Raw genomic sequence first — 20,547 nt, 5'->3', positions numbered from 1 at the left:
TAGCCAGAGTTTCTGCATGGTTCTGACAGGAGTCATATTTGTTTTTTAAATCAGTATCAAAAGATCTTTATTTCTCAAAGAACACCTCTGTATACCTTTGTTCCAATGGTAGCTAAAGTGAATTGAGAGCTGAGGTTTACACTTAAGGGTAAATGTAAACTATTTTCTCATGTGACGTTAAAGATATTTTAATCCTGTGTTAGTAACAAAGTTTGTTTTAATATGCCATATCCCTATTTATTTGTGCATTCACTCCTGGAGTGAGGTATCCTTTCCTCCATGTCTTACAAAATTAAAATAAAATATTGAGGTTTCTGTCCAGTATCCTCGCCTCTGTTGGGGTGTGGTCTGCAATCGTAATTCTAGGCTCTTTAATAATATTACTGCAACTAATAAGAAAAACCTTACTGCAAGAGATATAAAATGCAATACATATACACCAATTTCTTACATTCATCACAGTAGGAGAATAACAAATATGTAGCAATTGGAAGAAACCAGGCTTGGGTATACGCAGCTTATACGTTGTTGAAGGAATGACAGACACAATAATGTCAGAAGTCCCATAAGCTCAAGGTACTGGGGAAGCATGTGCTAAACTAGGAGGCATATGTATTAAGGGATGATTCCAGCCCAGTGAACAGAGGATAGGAATCATAGACGGGATGATAGCCTGGAAACTCAGAAAGAACAAGAGAGAACATTAGAAGGACACAGTTTCAGCTCAACATTTCTGAATTTGTAATGAAATCGACACTGATATATCATCCCCAAATCCACCACCCACTAGGGGCTGGTTTAGCACACTGGGCTAAAAATCGCTGGCTTTTAAAGCAGACCAAGACAGGCCAGCAGCACGGTTCAATTCCCGTACCAGCCTCCCCGAACAGGTGCTGGAATGTGGCGACTAGGGGCTTTTCACAGTAACTTTATTTGAAGCCTACTTGTGACAAAATGCGAATTTGCATTTCATTTCACAAGGTCAGTATAAATAACTTCAGCTCTGTATTTGACTCAGTTCCTTTCCACTCTCAGGATTCGCAGGAACATTTCCAGGCGTTGTGGGTGACGTCAGTCTGTGAGAACAATCGTTGACGTGCCCAAACGCTGGCTCCCATCAAATCTGCATCTCGCCCATCTGTTCAAGCACAGGGACTTCGTTCGGCTCGGTGACGAGCAAGGGTTTTGAATTTGCCTTATTTTACCTTTCCCCCCTCTCCTGAAGTTGCTGACTCAGACTGTGGAGCATAGAAGCCGGTGGACACTCCCAGTGCTTGTCCCATCATTAGGAGCACTGCAACAAGGCCTCAGGCCTGCCCTGCCATTCAATTAGGCGTTCGCGTATCTACATCGTCACCCCATTTGCTCTGCGTTTATTCCTTTTCCCTTAATACCCTCATCGAACAATTTTTTAAAAAGCTATTGATCACAGCCTTTCTCATACATCTTATTACTATATGTGGCTCCGTTATCAAATTTTCTTTGATAACCCACTTGCGAGCAACAACAACAATAATTCATATAGCACATTCAATGCACCAATGCACTTCACCCAAGTACTGTCAAAAGAAACTTGACTCTTAGCCACATTGAAGATATCAGCTAATCGGCAAAGTTTAAAAACAAAATTTAGAGTACCCGATTAATTTTTCCAATTAAAGGGCAATTTAGCGTGGCCAATCCACCTACCCTGCACATCTTTGGGTTGTGGGGGCGAAACCCATACAAACACGGGGAGAATATGCAAACTCCACACAGGCAGTGACCCAGAGCCGGGATCGAACCTGGGACCTCGGCGCCGTGAGGCTGCTGTGCTAACCACTGCGCCCCCGTGCTGTCCCCTAATCGGGCAAAGTTGACACCTCGTGACATTGAAATATTAGGACTGCTGGTCAAAAGCTCACTCAAACTAGGGCAACAGGGTGGCGCAGTGGGTTAGCCCTGCTCCCTCAGGGCGACGAGGTCCCATTCAATCCTATCCCTGGGTCACTGTCCGTGTGGAGTTTGCACATTCTCCCCGTGTTTGTGTGCATTTCGCCCCCACAACCCAAAAGATGTGCAGGCTAGGTGGATTGGCCACGCTAAACTGCCCCCTAATTGGAAAAAATGAATTGGGTACACTAAATTTTTTTTTAAAAGCTCAGTCAGAGAGAGAGAGAAGGAAGGTGATTTAAGAGCTTGGGGCCAAGGCAGCTGAAGCACTGCTGAAGTGGAGTAAATGACGCTGGGGGTGCACACGTGATCAGAATGGAGAGATCTCTGGTGTTTGTAGGGCTGGAGGAGGTTACAGAGATAGGGAGGCTGTGATCCTGGACGGCTTTGAACACGAGGGTGGGAATTTAAAGTTTGAGGTGATGCTGGGTCGGGAGGCACAAAAGGCCCAAGAGGACAGGAAGGTGATGAGTGAATGGGATTTTGTGCATGTTGGCATACAGGCAGCAACATTTTTGGATGCCCTGAAGTCTTTGGAGGGTTTAAGATGAGAGGCAAGCCAGGAGAGTATTTGAGTCCAAAAATAAGATCTTCTAGTCTGCATTCTTTGTTGAATCTAAATCATGTTTTCTATTGGCAGTGTATGACTTGCTCATTAGCAGCACTAACAGAACAGTTCCAAATCCTCCCTCACCATGCAAGCCAAGTTTGGGAGGATTGTATTTATAATTGTGCAGCTGGGTATTTTCCCAAGTTCAATGGAAGTTCACACACCCACTATTGCATTCGCTGATACGAGGCTAGAGATGGTGCCGAGTGATGAGCGAGCAGCAGAGAAATAGACCATTCAGCCCAACTGTTCTATGCCGGTGTTTATCCTCCTCCCTTACCCTTCTTCACTCCGCCCAATCAGCAAAACCTCCTTAACTTTCTCCCTCATTGCCTCGCCAGCTCCCCCTTCAATGCATCTATGCCATTAACTTCAACTCCTCCCTGAGGTGGCAAGTTCCACAGTGTAACCCCGGAAAACCCTGTCAAAATCCTCAAGGCTTCTATCAGCTCACTCCCTCAATCTTCTCTTTTCCAGAGAAAATAATCCCTGTCTACTCAATGGTGTAGAGGTATTCGTCATAATATACACCAGTATATCATGATGCAGACACACACTGATGGACACACACAGGGACCAATCAACATGTACAAACACCGCAGCCAATCACCAGTTAGAATACCCACACTATAAAGGCAGAGGGCACCACGGTTCCCGCTCATTCTGGGTGCTGCCTCTGAGTGTAACAGGAACTCATCCAGCCCAGCACAAACTCACACCACGTGCCGAGAGAATCAACTGGTTCGGACAAGGCTTAGGTCTCCAGTTTAAGTTAGCATCATTTAGACCCACAGTCATCGTGTGTTAGTTAGTTAGAAGTAGTTAATAAAATTGAGTTGAACCTTCATCTGTGTTGGAAGTGTCTGTTCATCTCTCAAATCTACACTAGCTAACACTTCAGTATCGTCACTAGACTAGTAATCCAGAGACCCAGGATAATGACCTGGGTTCAAATCTCACAATGGCAGGTGATGGAATTTAAACTCAATGAAAAATAAAATCTGGAATTAAAACGTCTAATGGCTGAAACCATTGTAAAATAACATCCAGTTCACTAATGTCCTTTAGGGAAGGAAATCTCCCGTCCTTACCCGGTCTGACCTACATGTGACTCCAGACCCACAGCAATGTGGTTGACTCTTAACTGTCCCCTCAAGGGCAATGAGGGTTGGCCAGTAAATGTTGGCCCAGCCTGCGACACCCATTGCCAATGAAAAAAATATCTTTCTTGATAGCTGTCAGATTTGGGATCATTCAGTGCCTGCAAATAATTTTTTTAATGTGGGAACCAGATATGTGTGCTGCATTTTAAGTATGGTCTAACCATGATTCTATACATATCAGCAATAATAACTTGTATAATATAGTGCCTTCAATGTAATAAAATTACCCCAGGGTGTTTCACAGTGGCAATATGAAGCAAAGGGCGGGATTCGTAGGCCACGACCAGTGACTGGAAATTCCTGCCCGTCGCGGTCAAGGAATCCAGCCCAAAATGTTACAGCAAGTCTCAGGGGAGTTAAGGTAGACGAGAGCTTGTTCAAGGACGGTGGGGACTGGTGGTGCAATGTGAGGGGAAGACGCGCACGATGTGGTCCCACTGGAAACTTGACCTTTTTACCCTTTTTTCCCAACGCCACGGGTCTTTAACTTCTCGGGAAAATCCTGGAATTTGGCTGGGTAGAGCTCTCTCATTTCCGCGATGCCTAAAGCAGGCAAAGCTAGAAAAGAATTGGCCCGAATACCGTCGACAGACTCTGAAGCCTCTTGGGGGATCTACTGGAGGTAAGATGGCGGAGGCAGCTCCCTCTCCAGGCACTTCACTAATGGCCGAATTACTCACCAAATATTTGGCGACCGAGCTTGAAAAATATCAGCTAAGCTTGTCTGCGGATGTCAAAACATCAATTGAGGAGATCTTGGCCCCTATTCGTTTAGTCCACCAGCAAGACCGTTGAAGCTTATGGAGCCACAATCAAGGGCATGGAGACTGACCACATTGACAGGATCATCTCCTTGGAGACCGACCTTGCTTCTGTGATCAAGGTAACAGAACATTAACAGCTAAACTGACCAACCTGGAGAACAGATCCAGAAGACAGAACGTTATTTGTGGGAGTGACCAGAGGGGATTGAAGGTCACACCCCAATTCAGTATTTCTCAGACCTACTTCCATACCCACCCCTCCAGAATTGGACTAGGCCCACTGTTCATTCAACCTAAGCCGGGAGATCCTCCTCGTCCGGTGACCGCAAGATTTCACGGTTTTAAAGAGGTCCTCGCTGGGCAAGAGAGCACGGGTATTTTATGTGTGAAGGACGCTCTATTAGGCTGCACCAGGACATGAGGGCAGACCTGGTTAAGAAAAGAGCCGCATTTAATCGAGTGAAATCCACCCTGTCCAAGAGTGGAATCAAGTTCGGGGTGATTTATCCAGCTTGCCTTCGAGTAACATTCCGAGAAAAAGACAATTTTTCTGACTGGCCGGGGGATACTGACTCTTTTGTCCAGAAGCCCGATTTGCGTTCTGTTTAATCTGTTATATGGCTCGATGTATGGGCACTTTGTATTTAGTTTATTTTCATGCCTGTTGTTTGGGTGTACCCTTAATGTTCTTCGTTAAATAGGGGAGATTTCTGCTGTTCATTCCTTATATTAACCTATTCTTTCCTTTCTCTTTTTGTTATTATTTGGCGTGACGTTTAGTCACTAGCGTGGTGTTGTAAATTAAATGAGCTTTAATTCTCCAGTTGGGAGTTTCCCTGCTAACAAGGTGTGTTAGTTAACGGGAGTGGTATTAAAGGGTCTTCCACAGCACATGATAAAAGTTTTAAAAATTAACTTAGGGTTTGGTTTTGTTATTTGCAGGTTTTAGGTTAAGTTATTGTTTGCCACCGTTCCATTTGCTTTTGGGTGTGGTTATGCTAGACTGCGATGGCGCCTTTGTGTGGGGGAGGGGGTGGGGTGACCTTTAACCTTAGTTTGAGTTTGCTGACGGTGTCTGCTGGTCTCTCTTTGTCGAGTCACCTGACTTGGCTCGCTGGCCACCTTGGGTGGATCTGCTTGCTTTGTCTTATCTGTGACTCTTGTTTAATATCTCCCATCGGGAATGGCTGGCTCCGGTTTGAGGGGTGGGGGAGATCTCCCATCCAACCTATGACCTGGAATGTTCGGGGTTTGAATGGCCCCGTAAAACGGTCAAGAACCTAAACTCTGGTGGTATTTTTACAGGAAACCCATTTACGTATTAAGGGTCAGAACAGGCTAAGCAAAGGATGGGTTGTGCAAGTTTTTCATTCTAGTTTTAATAGTTGGGCCGGGGCACAGTGATTTTAATTATTAAAAGACTCCAATTGAAAAATGAAATGAAAATCGCTTATTGTCACGAGTAGGCTTCAACTGAAGTTACTGTGAAAAGCCCCTAGTCGCCACATTCCGGTGCCTGTTCGGGGAGGCCTCATCCCAGAGTGTGGCTTACCCCAATAGTCGAGATGCAAGCGTTCGCGTCTCCCTGTCGAACACCCAGTAGTCCTGGACAATGTTCATGTCCCTAACAGGGATGAACAACTCTGTTGGCTTCCCACCCCAACCTTGACTCACACCACTTTATTTCAGGAGGTGATCTGAACTGTGTTCTGCTCCCTACATTGGATCGCACTGAACCCAAATCTTTGGTACCGTCTGGGGTGGCCAGGGCCTTGCCTGCCTTCATGGCCCAAATGAGGGGGCGCGAGAGGGGGGGGGGAAAGAGGGTAGAACCCTGCCATTTCTTTGCACCCAAATGACACGGATTTTTTTCTCATGATCACCATGAACTCTCGCATTGACTTTTTCGTTTTAGATAGAGCTCTCATCCAATTGGTAGTGGCAGCTGAATGGTTCAGCAATTGTAATCTCTGACCCCGACCCACACTTTGTTGATCTTTTGCTGGCGTCTGACCCCACCCAGCGCCCACCCTGGAATTTGAATACTACTTCGCTGGCCGCTAAAAATTTTTGCGAGCGCCTGTCTACCTCTATTGACAACTACATCAAATTAAATAGAATCATAGAAATATAGGGCGGGATTCATCATTGCCCGACGCCGATATCGTAATCAGCGATCGGGGGGAGAATCCCTTCCGACGCCCAAACCGGGGGGGGGGCGGCGGTTTGACCCGTTTTCTATCCTCCGCCCCTCCAAAATGATGTCATCGTGCTTCGCGCCGAACGCCATTGGAATGGCATTAGCGCATCACCTGAAGGCCCTCCCCCGATGGGCCAAGTTCCCGACCCCGCTGTTGGTGTGGGGTCTCAGGGGTTGTGAAATCGGCGTGGTGGCCGCGGACTGTGTTGGGGGGAGGGGGGGGGGCGTCTAACCGGCGTGGGCTTCCGCCAGGGCTGGGGGGACTGGTGGGGGATGGCCAGGGGGTGGCCGTGGGCTGCCCAGGGGACCAGTATTTGGCAGGTCAGGTACACGCCGGTGCCATGTTTTACAGCGCAAACCCTGCAGGCGGTAGCCGTGCGCACGTGCAGCCGCAGACCCGGCCATTGTCCAGCCGTTTTTGTCGTGGGAGCCGGGGGTTTTATCCAATGTGGCTGCTAGTCCCTCGTCGCCACATTCCGGTGCCTATTCGGGTACACAGAGGGAGAAATCAGAATGCTCAAATTACCGAACAGCACGTCTTTCGGGACTTGTGGGAGGAAACCGGAGCATCTGGACGAAACCCACGCAGACACCAGACACGGGAAGAATATGCAGACTCCGTACTGACAGTCACCCCAAACCGGCGCGGCGAGATTAACGGTTGGCCGCTGGGAGAATCGCGGCTTGCCGTTTGTAACGGGCGAGTGGCGATTCTCCGGCCCGGATGGGCTGAGATGTGTGGATGAAAGGGACAGTCTGGCTGAGGGAACATGGAATTCCACACCTGAAGAGGTGGCAAGACCCATTTCAAACGGAGACACTTGAAAGGATGGAAAATGCACAAGGCTGGATTTAACCTGTGTTTGTGAAGACAATGGAGACTTGTTTTCTACATGTCAAACATCCAGAAACCCATCTTCTGTTGATATATATCCCAAAATGTAAAGTAGTCCTGAGGCAAAAGCCAAATAAACTGTTGATGCAAGACATGCTTACGTCCCCCTCCCCGGGATGCACAGAGAAAATGGGTTAAAAACTGTCAGAAGAGCAGTGTTTTGGCAGCCAGACTACTCTTCAACCCCCTGCCGAGACAGGCAGGCAATCTCTTTCTTGTTGGAGTCAAGTTGTCTAGCTGATAGGCAGAAAGCAGGAGAAACTGGACAGCCTCTTCGGTTACCCTATCAAGTCATCTCTCCCTCTGGGAACAAGCCAGCAAGCGTCTCCAACAGCCGTATGAAATTTCTAAAGTCAACTCTACCAAAATCATCCAATTTAATGGTCACAATGTACCACCATCCACACTTCATGGTCAAGCCAAGGACTGATCTGCATATTTGGACCTTTCTTATTTATGATGCATGTGTGTTGGTCACATCAATTATTTTTCCTTGGGTTTTTAGTAGCCAGTAGATTTACTCCTTTGACTTAAGAAAACCTGGTTGATTTAGCTTCTTATAAAAATGTAAACATATTTGGATTGGGGAAAGGTATGCCGAATAAATAATTTTAAACAAACCTTTGTTATGAGAGAGTTGTATGAATAGGGGAGCCAGCTCATTCTTCCTCACCCAGTAATACGATGTCACAATGTATCTTTCCCTTTCACTTCAGTGATCCCAAACTTTTACATACTCCTCCCGGTCTGCTTCACAACGATACCGACCTTCAATTCACACTCCTCTTGACCTCTGCTTCACAGTAATCCTAGCCTGCTGTGCACTGTTCCCGGTCTGCTTCAGTGATCCCGGTCTGCTTCATGCTTTCCCTCACCCCCCCAGTCTTGTATGATGCTCATTTTATTTTTGTTACTCTACACTTTTGGGTTATGTTTCAGCCTATTCTTTGAAAACAGTTTGCCAAAGCCCAAGATTGTTTTTTTTTTCCATTTCCTATTTACAGGTTAGAATGTGTATCTCTTGAACTCCAATAATGAACAAAGAGTGCTTTTAGACTCCTTCAGCCTTCATGGGATAATCCTACTCTTCACAAGGCACAGTTGTAATGTAGCGCAACTAATTTTCACAAATTAAGGCCCCACAAACATCAATGAAACAAGTGACCGTATAATCTGTTTTTCAGGTGTCGGTTCAGAGATGAATATTGGCCAGAGTATCAAGGAGAACCTCCCTGCTCTTCTTTGAGAGAGCATCATGGGATTCTTTATGTGAAGCAGGTAAATTCTTGGTTCCACAGGCCATTTGACAGCTTCTCCCACAGTGCAGCACTCCCTTCACCACTGCACAGTCAGCCTAGGTTTTGTGTCCAAGTCTCTGGACGGGGATGAAAACCCACAAAAAACCGTCTCAGAAGAGGGAGTGCTGCCAACTGAGCGAAGAGGAAAGTTAGCCCACAGTGCTCAATCTCAAGCTTCTCGGATGGGTCACAAAGGTAGGCAGCATTATATTTCCACTCATCAGACACTGGGGAGGTGCTCTGAACACAGCAACCCAAGACTTTCTTCCCTTTAAGATGTCATGGATATGTGTAGGGATGGATCAAATCAGGAGACTAATTTTAACCATCGGATGGAGAGATTTGCTCATGCTTTTAGGCAATTGTGGCCATTACCGTGGCTACTGGGATATCAGATTTTTACTGAAATGTCAGTGTTTGTACAGACTGGTTACAAAATACTAATGTGAAACCTGAAAATCTATTCTCTATCTATTCCCAAAGGGGAGACACTCAAATGTCATGTCCGCAATGTTCTCCTGAACAAATCTCATGCACGTAACCTAGTGTTCAGTGTCATTCTTTATTTTTAAAAATCAGTGGGTCGACATACTGTACATGGAGTTAGATTAATGATTATAATAGCCGCAGGTAAATGTGCACTCATGCATTTACACACCCAAAATTATTTTGAAAGGAAAAAAAAACGTCACAACATTAAAGCTTTATTTTAGTGTCCAAACAAAACAGACGGAGGATCGGAGACCAGTAATTTATAAGGAAAAAGGAAAAACTAATAATAAATTGCTCCTTCAAGTTTGCATAGGATACTCCCATACAACGACGACAGAAACACAACATCGAGAACAGGGCCGACGACATGGCTTTCAGTGGAAGAGCTAGATATTTTAGCCTTAACCTCTACCATATCAGTGCAATAAGATAAGACATCATTTTGTTATATGTTCTGATATATCTGACACTAAAATTTGCAATATATACAAATTTGAAACAAATACCATTTGAATGACAGCTATTTAGCAGGTGTTCGGGGACAGAATGAAAGGAATCATGGAGTTAGTGAGTGCCGAATGATGAAGTATGTTATGAACGGGCACACCAGGAATAATAAACACTGCATGCATCCACAGATATTGGAATCACAGGGTGAGGGTGGGGAGGTGGGAAAAGAAATTCAAGCATCAATAAATAGCACTTTGAGCGCCCAAAGTACAGCCTAATCAATTTGAAATAATCAGAATTAAACTTGCAAAGCAATCTTCTTAATACTTTATTCTTTAGAAGAGATTGAATAAGGCAAAACATGCTTCACACAGTCATCTTATTCCTTCTTAGACAACAGGGAAGTTAGAACCTGTCCATTCAGACCAACAATCTCGAGAGTCCTTGACTGATACCCACACTATTTGATAATGATCTTCAGAAATCCAAAATTCTGTTGGTTCAAAATAAAATCAGTTATTCTTTTGAATGTGTACCAAATTTAATTATCACGACAGTCAACAGAAGCTTAGTGGTTTAAAATTAAAATATATATTTATGAGCATAAAGCATTTATGTTTTAGGGCAAGATTGCTCTCAAGCCATGAACTAGTCAGACCAGACATTTGCTGAATAGTTACAAGTACGGGTACTTTGTCAGTAACAAAAAGCTAACTTATATTTAAAGATTCATATGCCAAGCATGCCACGACTGTCTGGACCCCGTATTCGGGCCGACGGGCAAAATAACAGCCTGGAATGCATTGCAATGGGGATATATCGGGGACGGACACCTAAAACGATTAACAGAATTTGTACTTGCATTTACATCACAACTCATTGGAACCTAACTGGAATGGGCGAGAGCAGGTGATTAGGATTGACATGGCAATGGACAGATAAAGGTTCACCTTCACTGCGGATTTCTGCAATTCTGGATTACAAGCCAATTTATTTAGTTCTATTGGACAATAATTACGACGATAGAAAGAGGATTAAATATTGCTGCAAGAACAATTCTTTGGTTACTCTTGCACTATTTCATAAGGCTGTGGATTTTAAGAATGCTGCACTTCACCACTGATAGAAATCAGGAAGGAATTTCAGGCGCCACACAACGAATCGAGAAGCGAAGGCAATTTGTGTTTCCTAGATTTATCTACCTTTTTTGGATCGTCGTAATTAGCAACGAGAGAACTATGGACATGCACATTTGCACTGGAGCTCCACTTTTGATCACTCTGTTCAAGAAAAGTCTTGAATTTGGATAGCAACTGTATGATTTCGCCTCTCAAACATGTTTCTGTGATTTCAATATTCTCATCCCATCAGCAGCATTCTGGTGATCCGCCAGCTTCAATTCACCAAATTCCACCTCAAGATATGGAAGGCGACGTATTTGGAATGCCACAACTCAGGTCACAGGCTAAACTACGGGGCCTCCCCGGCGAGGCCTCGATTAGTCCCGTTTCCTGCACCGCACAGGAGCTCCACTCACCGGAACTACTCAGTGCAAGAGAAGATCGGGCCACCATTTTTAAAAGACAGCCCAATCTCCTGGCAACGACTGGCCGTGCCGCCTGTCGGGTGCCACACGGCCGGTACGTCGCACCCAACGTGTGCAGTTTGCTGTCTGAAATATTAAGCCCCATCGCCCCAAAAATGTGCAACAGAATTCCAGGTAAAATTATAAAGGAAATGCATATGCCAAATTTTACCAAGGTTTTAGTTGGTGTTCCTCTGACGCAAGTTCTTATCCTTATGATTATTTGTGGAATTGGTTTTCCTGTTTGAAATTAAATAAAAATATTCAGCAAGTTAACTGCTATTTATGCAACGTATTATATTCAACACAGACTACAATGCTCGATGTGAGATGATACAACTCAAAGAGTAAAAATAAATAAAGTTTAGAAAACAACGTCATTTAAATTCACCGATTAAAACTCACAAATTAGCATGGGGGGGGGGGGGGGAAATCAGCCTCCCAGGGTGCCCCCCCCCCCCAAATCACTGTTCCCCCCCCCCCCCCCCCCAAACCCCCTCCCGAGCGTGCCTCAATTCACTGGCATCCCCAGGCACGCCCTAATTCACTGTACCACCACCCCCAATTCACTGCCCCTCTTCCTCCTCCAATTCACTGGCTCCCTCCAGGGCATACCCCAAATCACTGCCCACCCTACATGCACTGCAATTCAACCGCCTAAAGTACACTTGGGTAACGTGATGGAACTGGGGAAATTTGCTGAGACTGGACAATCAGACTCATACATATCAGCGATACAATTCCCTACCACACCCAGGAAAGCAAACAGAGGGGCGCTGAGAACTGTAACAAGATACTTTTAATGTATATCTTATAACTACTGGTCATTTAAAACTAGCAGCATGAATTCAACTCGACACCCAAATATTTCAGATGATGGGAATAGGTACCCTCCCGCACTCATAACATTCCGTGTTGCACTAGAATTCCGGATCCAAAAACGGTAGTGGCTAACATTTATGCATATGTTAGCGTTGGCCATCAGACAGCATCAATGGGACTTGATGTGGACCAGGGCAGCCTCAGGTCAATAATGGATTTAAAAATCCATCTTAAATGATATTAAATATAGACAGACTGGTTGCAGCAGCTATGCTGATATTCAGAATTCTAACGGGAGATTGACTGGAGACACCAACAGAAGATATTGCAGAGTGAAGCAACGAGAACAGAGCAATGCTTCAAATGCACTGTCAGCTTTGGGCAATGAGCCACTGAATACAGTACAAGTGTAGAGAATTAATTGCTCACAATATGACAGGATTGCGTCGACACGAAGCACAGACAGACTAGGCTCTAAATGTACTTTTATTGTTCAAGATGTGAAAGGGAAACATTTCTTTCTTCCCCACGCAGCCAATTCATGCTAAAAAAAAAAACTTCTTCGATTCGATTTTCTGCAACCTTTTAGAAAAAAGGAAATCCTACAAGCATATGGGCAGGGAGAGACATGAGGAGCAAACACATTTTTTAGAATGTAAAGGTACAGTCTTGTAGGATTATTGCTTAAAAGGTGCTGCAGAAAAACATAAAGGGGGGGGGGGGGGGGGGGGGACCGGGGTTGAGTATGAGAAAAGGAATATCATTGCTGAAGGAACTCCTTGCAATAAGATTTAATTTACCTTAAATATCAAAAGAGCCAAGGGATTGAAGGCATGCATGACCAACAGTAACAGCTAACTTTAATCCTCAACAATTGAAACTGCATCAACAGTATAGGCACAGAACTTGGGACGCAAGGCACATTTGATCTATCATATGAAATCTAGAAAAACACTACACTAGAGCTCCTTGGAACCTTTGATTAAGTCTTGCTGAGGCTCGCATAAACAGTCAAGAGGACAGGCTTGCGATCTTGTAAAGGAGTCTGCAATGTTTGAATGTAATTAGTACCTACATCTCATCCAGATATTCTTTGGTTCCTGAACTACCATTGGAGATAAAGAATATACGAGAATATCACATGTCACCACAAATGGCCAAGAAGAAGATGATGACAACTCTACATAAATTCCAACAGCAAGAAAAGTATGAAAAACACTGCATAATTTTGGGTCGCATAGTTTGGATATAAACCCAGTTTGGATTGATGGAGAAAGGAACCATTCATTCTTTGGGAAATTAGGCTGAGCAATTGCCATGGTGCAAAAGGAGGCCATTCAGCCCACTGAGTCTGCATCTACCACCAAACGAGAATCCCACCCAAGCCTAGTTCCCCCCACCCTATCCCCGTAACCCCACCTAACCTTCAACAGAGTACTTGATGGGCACAGGGCCCGCACAATAAAACTGCCTCCAATCTGGCACTGAACCTGTATCTTCACCTAGTGCAGGCTGAGGTGCATTATTGAAGCAAAGTAGAGGAAAATTTACTCAGCATGGAACCCATGACCTACGAGTGCACATTGAAGCTCGAGTTCTAAACCATTCTGCCACTTAGAAGAGCACAACATTTGGATAATTTGTGTATTAATGCCATACTCACAATGGTCCAGAAACTGGTTCATCATCTGCCTCAGTTGGATGGTCAGATCATGGTGAGGAACGGGGAGCAAAATATAAATAAAGAGAAAACACACATTAGAAATTAACACACAACAGAATTGTAGATGTGCTACATCAGTTGGCTTGACACTGTCAGTTCATAGATAAACTTCAATGATGTAATTGTTCATGGGAGTTAGTCTCGAAGTCATTACATTCAAATGGCAAAAAAATGTTATTACATGGTTGGTTAACACTTTGAGGCTTGTCATGAAATACTGCAACTATAGTGGACAGATAGTGTAAGTTTCATGTTCATCTTGTCCCCAAGTTCCAGTGGTTCACTCTAATAGACCAATGAGAAGACGTAAACCAACATCTGATTGTGAAATCCTGTTCAATGGTTTTTCTTTACAGTTTTTGTTGACCTGAACAAAAACACGTTCTAATTGTAGGATGAGAGGCAGAGCAAGGGTTTTGCAATGAGATCAAATCAAGACTTGGTACCTGGTTGCCACTAGACTAAAAAATGGCCTCAAATTTATACTTGGTGACCCAGAGGAAAAGCTCGTCTGATGTATATGGAGCGGAGTGAAATTCATTGTCTAAAGTAAGTACCTGTTGAGGTTTGCAGCATCATTCAAATGCACCTGGCTAGAAAAAGGGCTGGAATGGATGGACTGCATATGCCCAAGCAAGGGACATGTTGTGTCGCAATAATTCTACTAAACTGTCCTAACACAGAGGGCAAAGGGGCAGTAGTATAGAACATATAGAACTGAGGAATGTGTTTAACCTTAAGATCATTTTAAATTATACTCAATCGTGTTAAGGCAATATAAAAGGTTTGTAAACATATCCTACGTGGAAACGAGGGCTCACACTACCAACACACCTCGATGTCCTGGGCTGTCTGTGGGATCAGCACACATCAAGGTAAACAGCTTCTGGCCGAGTGAAACACGCATTTTGTGTAGACAGGCTGAAGACGAGAGCGCACTCCCAGATAAACAGCTGATGTTGTGTGTAATGGTCATCCATGTCTGTAATACTTCAATTTGGTCACTTGTATTTATGGCAATAAAATGATGGGAAATGTTTTGAGGGGGGGCAATATAGCCATGGTCACAGAATGATTGGACAGGATTGAGAAAGGTTTAGGCTCCATGTCGTTAATGTCCCGTGTACGTATCTTTGATGCACTGATTTAGTGGTAGTATGTAATGAGTGCAAAAATCAAAGGTAGAATTAGTATAAGAGATGTTGTACTCATACTGGAATCGAATGTGGGCACCTGAACACATTTTGGGTTGAGAGGTTTATTTAAAAAAAAATTTTAAATTTAGAGTACCCAATTAATTTTTTTGCAATTAACGTGGCCAATCCACCGACCCTGCACATCTTTGGGTTGTGGGGGCCAAACCCACACAAATACGGGGAGAATGTGCAAACTCCACACGGACAGTGACCCAGAGCCGGGATCGAACCCGGTGCTCAGCGCCGTGAGACAACAGCGCTAACCACTGTGCCACCGAGCTGCCCGCGGGTTGAGAGGTATGATGTTGCAATAAAGACTTGCGCACACACATACTGGATCATGTGGCATGGTGTCTCACGAAAAGGCATTGTTATGCATTGTTACAACTGCACGTTTGTGCCCCTTTTGTTTAAAGTAATAAGACGAATCAGAAAAAGGTGGCAATCCAACACCCCAGAACTTGGGTTTGTGAATGAACTACATTACGTAGCCAATCTCTACTGATCATTTTTTGTTTAAAAACAGTGGCTGGTAGTCTGGTGTTACAGGGTTTTCCTCAAGTCTGCACCGGATTTTCTGTTATTCATACAGATTGGTCATGAAAAGCTTCACAATGTTTGGATGCCTTTACTCGTTTAATTGCTTTATGTAACTATTTGTCCTATCCTTTCAAAATATGCAGTTGTATGTATTCAAGCTCACTTAGGAAAGGGAAAAAATTGATGGTGTTATCCTCAAAAATCTCTGGCTTGAAGTGGCAAAGAGGTTCTATTACCAGGTGTCCAACCTTCATTTAATAAAGGGACATTGCTAACGGGCCATTGCTAATAGGTAGCCCAAATTTATTTCAACTCAAGAAACTATGTAGCATTGACTGGTTAGGCAACAAAGACCTACATTTGCTTTTGGACAAGCCCTGTATTATGTCCACTCGGTTAAGCAGGATTCCACAAGGTGTCTGGTATACATGAAGCAAGTATGGAGATTTATTGCAACGCAGCCACCTGACAGCACGCACCAGGAGTAATGGCAGCAATTCCAGGGCTACGAAAGTGCCATTACTCCGTCTGTACCTTGAGGCACGGAGAGAAGCCACCGCCAGCACACAAGTGACTGGGAAGACCAAAAAAAGTCAAACCACAAACCAACAGCTCACAGCCGCAAAACACCAGCAACACACCAGTGGCCACAGGTTTCGGTCACTGGCAAGGACGCATTTGGAAAACAGTATACAAAGAAAACCAAGACCAGTCAGACAACCAGACGTTAGTGTCGCAGAAAAGAGTGAAATCATATACAGTTTATGTATATCAAGAGAGACGCATCAGGAATTGAAACAAGTACACAGAGTATATAGTTAGAGATTCTCCCCTCTACCACCTGCCGCTTAACCCCAAGAGTTTGCTTAAGTAGATTATAAATGAACTATATGACTCTTGATAGGACCCGGCAATTTTCTGTATCAGAGGACTTTCATGGCAAATTAAAAAGCAGCTTGTATCACTTGAGAAAACATGATTTGCTGGTACAATGTCACTGATTTCTGGTTGCTTCCAAGTCCGATGTAGAATTTAAACACACCTACTTCCATCCCTGGGGGAGGGAGTCAAGGCAAACGGCACACTCCATCAACTTAAGAGCCCAAAAAAATTCACAAGTTTAAAGGAATCGAGGAACAATAAACAAGCTTAATTTGTTTATTCGGCCGAAAAAATAGAAAGGCAAATTATTTAAATGCGTCTGGACAGAGGGATCTGGGTGTCTTTGTTCATGAATCGCAGAAAGTCGGTATGCAGGTACAACATGTAGTTAAAAATGCAAATGGAATGTTAGCATCTATTGCAAAAGGATTGGAATATAAATGTAGGGCAGTGTTAGTGAGACCATATCTGGAGTATTGTGTCCAGTTTTGGTCTCCGTATTTGAGGAAGGATGTGGTGGCATTGGAGGCAGTTTGGAGGAGGTTCACCAGATTGATTCTGGGGATGAAAGGGTTGATGTATGAGGAGAGATTAAACCGTTTGGGCTTATACTCGCTGGAGTTTAGAAGGATGAGAGGGATCTGATGGAGGTACAGAAATACTAAAATGGGTTGATAAAGTAAAAGTAGACCAAATGTTTCCCTTTTGTGGGGAAATCTAGAATGAGAGGTCATGGATATAGGTTGATTGAGAACTGAGATGAGGAGGAACTACTTCTTGCAGAGGACACTGAAGCTGTGGCACTTGCTGCCCCATAGTGCGGTGGAACCAGAGTCATTAAATGGTTTCAAGAAGGAGATAGATATAGAACATTACAGTATTTCTGATTTTAAAAAAAAGATTAAACGGATATGGGCAACAGGTGGGGAGGTGGATTTGAGACCAGGAAGTGATCAGCCATGATCCGATTGAATGGTGGAGCAGGCTCGAAGTGCTGAATTGCCTACTTCTGCTCAATTTTTATGTCCCTATGTTTCTATTCCTTATTCAAGCTTAGCACTCATAAAAACCGCAACCAATCTAAGCTTCCAACAAATGCAAAGATGCAGACTGATCGTAAAAGGAATATTGTTTGATTGCACCCAGGTTTCAGAGCTAAGCATCAATGGGGAATGTTCTGCACTTTAAATCGTGAGATGTTCAGGCTGCGCATGAGCTGAGGTTAGCTCACATCTGAGATTTTCCATTAAAAACTAAATAAATATTTGAATGGACACCATATTAAGGCATGTAAATTTACATCTATCCAACTTAATCCAAAATATTCCCATCTCCAGGAAGTGAAATTGTACTTGAATGGGAAAACATACAGACCCTATACACATTAATTAAAAATGTTTACACGCTATATACTTCCACTAAATCCTAACATCTTGCATTTCTAATGAGTTAAGATTACCTAATGTGACTGACGGGGGAAAAAAAAGGACTTTTTTTAATAACTGGGCTTCCAATAGTAAATGCAAATTTAGTATGTCCACAAGGGTTAGTTTCATTAATAGAGAACTACTTTGAATTACGAGCAAGGTCGACATACAGAAAATCCATTGCAGAAAAGAACCTCGTCATATTTAGTAGGAAGCCGACAGACATCCCAATTTTCAAAATACAATTTTGAGCATAGACAGAGATGTCGTCATTCTTCCCATTCCTACAAGAAATACACATGCACGCATGCATGAAGCATCTTCCACAGAGATATGCCTGCATCAGGAAGAAATCATTTTCAGGTATGGGGCAATTCTGAAAAATAGGATCTGAAGAGAATTACAAACTGTGGGAGGGCCAACTGAGATGTAGAAAAGAAAAAGACAACACCTTTTTAGTTCAACATTGCACTGTCTAGAATGGCCCCAGATCATTCCCCCATATCACCCCTGTTGGTGTTGATACCAGTTCAGTATTTACATTAACCATCTGCCATGGGACATATGAGACCATCAATAACCCTGATACAGATTGTGACATGGCAAGGGTCCTCATCATAAGTCATATAGCTCCAGAAAGGACAGCTAGTTCAAACCTAAAGAGAATCTGAGCTTGCTGGCCATGGGTTCTGGCCAACTCCTGTAACATCCCCAGTACAGAAACAGAACAGACTAAACCCAAAAACTCAAAACGCAGATTTGAGAAACAAAACAGAACTACAAATCCAGAAACGGGCAGCAGGAAAAACTGAATGGAAGATACGAAATAAGTTGCGAACGTGGATGAGGACTTGGAAAAAGTTTCAACATCATGAACTGATGCACTTCAGACTTGAAGCTGAGAAAAACAAACTCGAGCATGCAATTCTCTCACTTACCACCAGTTTTAGGGTATGATGCAATTGAGAGGGAAAGAAAAGAAGTCACAATAACCGACAAATATCAATATAAACCATAATTCTAACCTAGCATGTTAGCTTGAAGGGGTCTTTGTGAAGAACGTCTGATCCTGCAGAAATAGACACTGAAAATGGCCTGTACATCTGAATGAGATAACCGCATAATTTGGAGCACTTCTAATATTGGATATAGCCTGTATCTTGTCAAGGAGGCTCCTCTAAACAAAGGGGTGAGCGTATGTACATGCGTATTTTCCTCCGAGCCTTACTTTTGCAATACATATACCTACGCAGGTTTATTTGTTGTGCATATTTCAAAACCATAACCACTTCATGTTTTGTATTCACTTAATGAGGTGGTCTTGGTGGCTTTGAACTTTTGCTGAGGATTTAGAAATCAAAAATCTCTGCTCAACAAAGAAAATGGTTTAAAGTGTGCCTGTCCTGGCCAAATAGAACATACAAAAAAGTGTGAATTTTTCAATAAACCCCGATTGAAATACCACGTATTTGATGCTATTCAACTTTTCAGTGCAATTTCCAAAAACAATGCACCTCAAAAACCAAAACGAACAAATTTCAGAAGCTCATCAAGTAGAAATAAGTTAATTCATGGGTTGTCAGTTTTGGAAAAAATAGCCATTATGGATTTGATGAGCCTTAAATCAATTCTGTAAAAGATTAAAAACACTGCGTACCTGCAGTAAGAACAGAAAATTGCTGGTAAGGTCTGACAACATCAGTGGAGAGAGAAGCAGAGTTAACATTTCATCGGAAAGAATGCTGAAGGGCCACAGTCCCGAAATGTTAATCCCATTTCTCTTTGCTCAGACACTCCCAGCATTTTCTGTTTTTATTACAGTTCCCAGCATTGCTTTAGTGCACGAGTAATAATGCTGTAGATATTCAACAAAAGCACTGTGGATGAAAGAAATCTGAAATTGAATTAGAAATTGCTGGAAATACCCAGCAGGTTGGACAGCATCTGTGGAAAGAATTAATGTTTCAGAACTCAATTGTTCGCATTATTACTCTTGCCTTAAAGGAATCAAGAGTTAACAATTCAATTGCAGTTGCGAATAGTACGTTGGATGGATATTGAAGTACAAATTTGCAGAATTGCACGGAATTTTAAATTTCTGCAATGAGTGTGCTCTCAACTGCTCAAGATGCACTCTAAAAATTCCGTAACAAAAGGTACTTAAATTACATTTCATTGAGAATATTGCAAATGAAATTCAAGGTACGCTACAGATTTCCCAATTTTTATTTTAATGCTCAGAGTGACATATTGGCATTTAAAAAAAATTATAATCAATTGTGTAAAGTTTTATATTGAATAGTGAAAAGGAGGTTTATTGCGCGGGTTTGCATCCCACTACTGCACAAAAAGGGGTATTACCTTTAACAAACTGAATCAGGCAACACCTCTGTATGCAGGAGTAACCACAAGTTATATCCGAACGGGGAAAAATCGCGGAAGTTTAAAAACTATCCAAAATAAAGTTTTGGCGAGATTGATCCTGGATATTTTTTATTCGTTTTCTTGCAATGAGAGTGTCGCTGGCTGGGCCAGCATTTTTTGCCTAGCCCTAAATGCCCTTCAACT

The 20,547-nt window shown here is 43.2% G+C and overlaps 1 protein-coding gene across 5 annotated transcripts in view; it reads right to left on the bottom strand.

Annotated features, from left to right (window-relative positions):
• Positions 1-9,405: 9,405 nt before the first annotated feature.
• Positions 9,406-20,547, bottom strand: part of nptnb (neuroplastin b) — an 82,417-nt gene continuing 71,275 nt past the window's right edge. For 4 of the 5 annotated variants that reach the window (XM_038784486.1, XM_038784481.1, XM_038784483.1 and 1 more), the window contains 3 exons: positions 13,875-13,899; positions 11,562-11,629; positions 9,406-10,297 (listed from right to left, as the gene is read on the bottom strand). In XM_038784486.1, the coding sequence (XP_038640414.1) occupies positions 11,569-11,629; positions 13,875-13,899 (86 nt within the window). In that variant the 3' untranslated portion in view covers positions 9,406-10,297; positions 11,562-11,568. The remainder of the gene's footprint in view (positions 10,298-11,561; positions 11,630-13,874; positions 13,900-20,547) is intronic. The other variant, XM_038784482.1, reaches the window with a different exon arrangement.

Source organism: Scyliorhinus canicula, chromosome 24 (genome assembly GCF_902713615.1).
Source record: "Scyliorhinus canicula chromosome 24, sScyCan1.1, whole genome shotgun sequence".
Lineage (NCBI taxonomy): Eukaryota > Metazoa > Chordata > Chondrichthyes > Carcharhiniformes > Scyliorhinidae > Scyliorhinus > Scyliorhinus canicula.
Note: the sequence above shows the minus strand (reverse complement) of the source record. Positions and strands in the feature narration are given on the sequence as shown.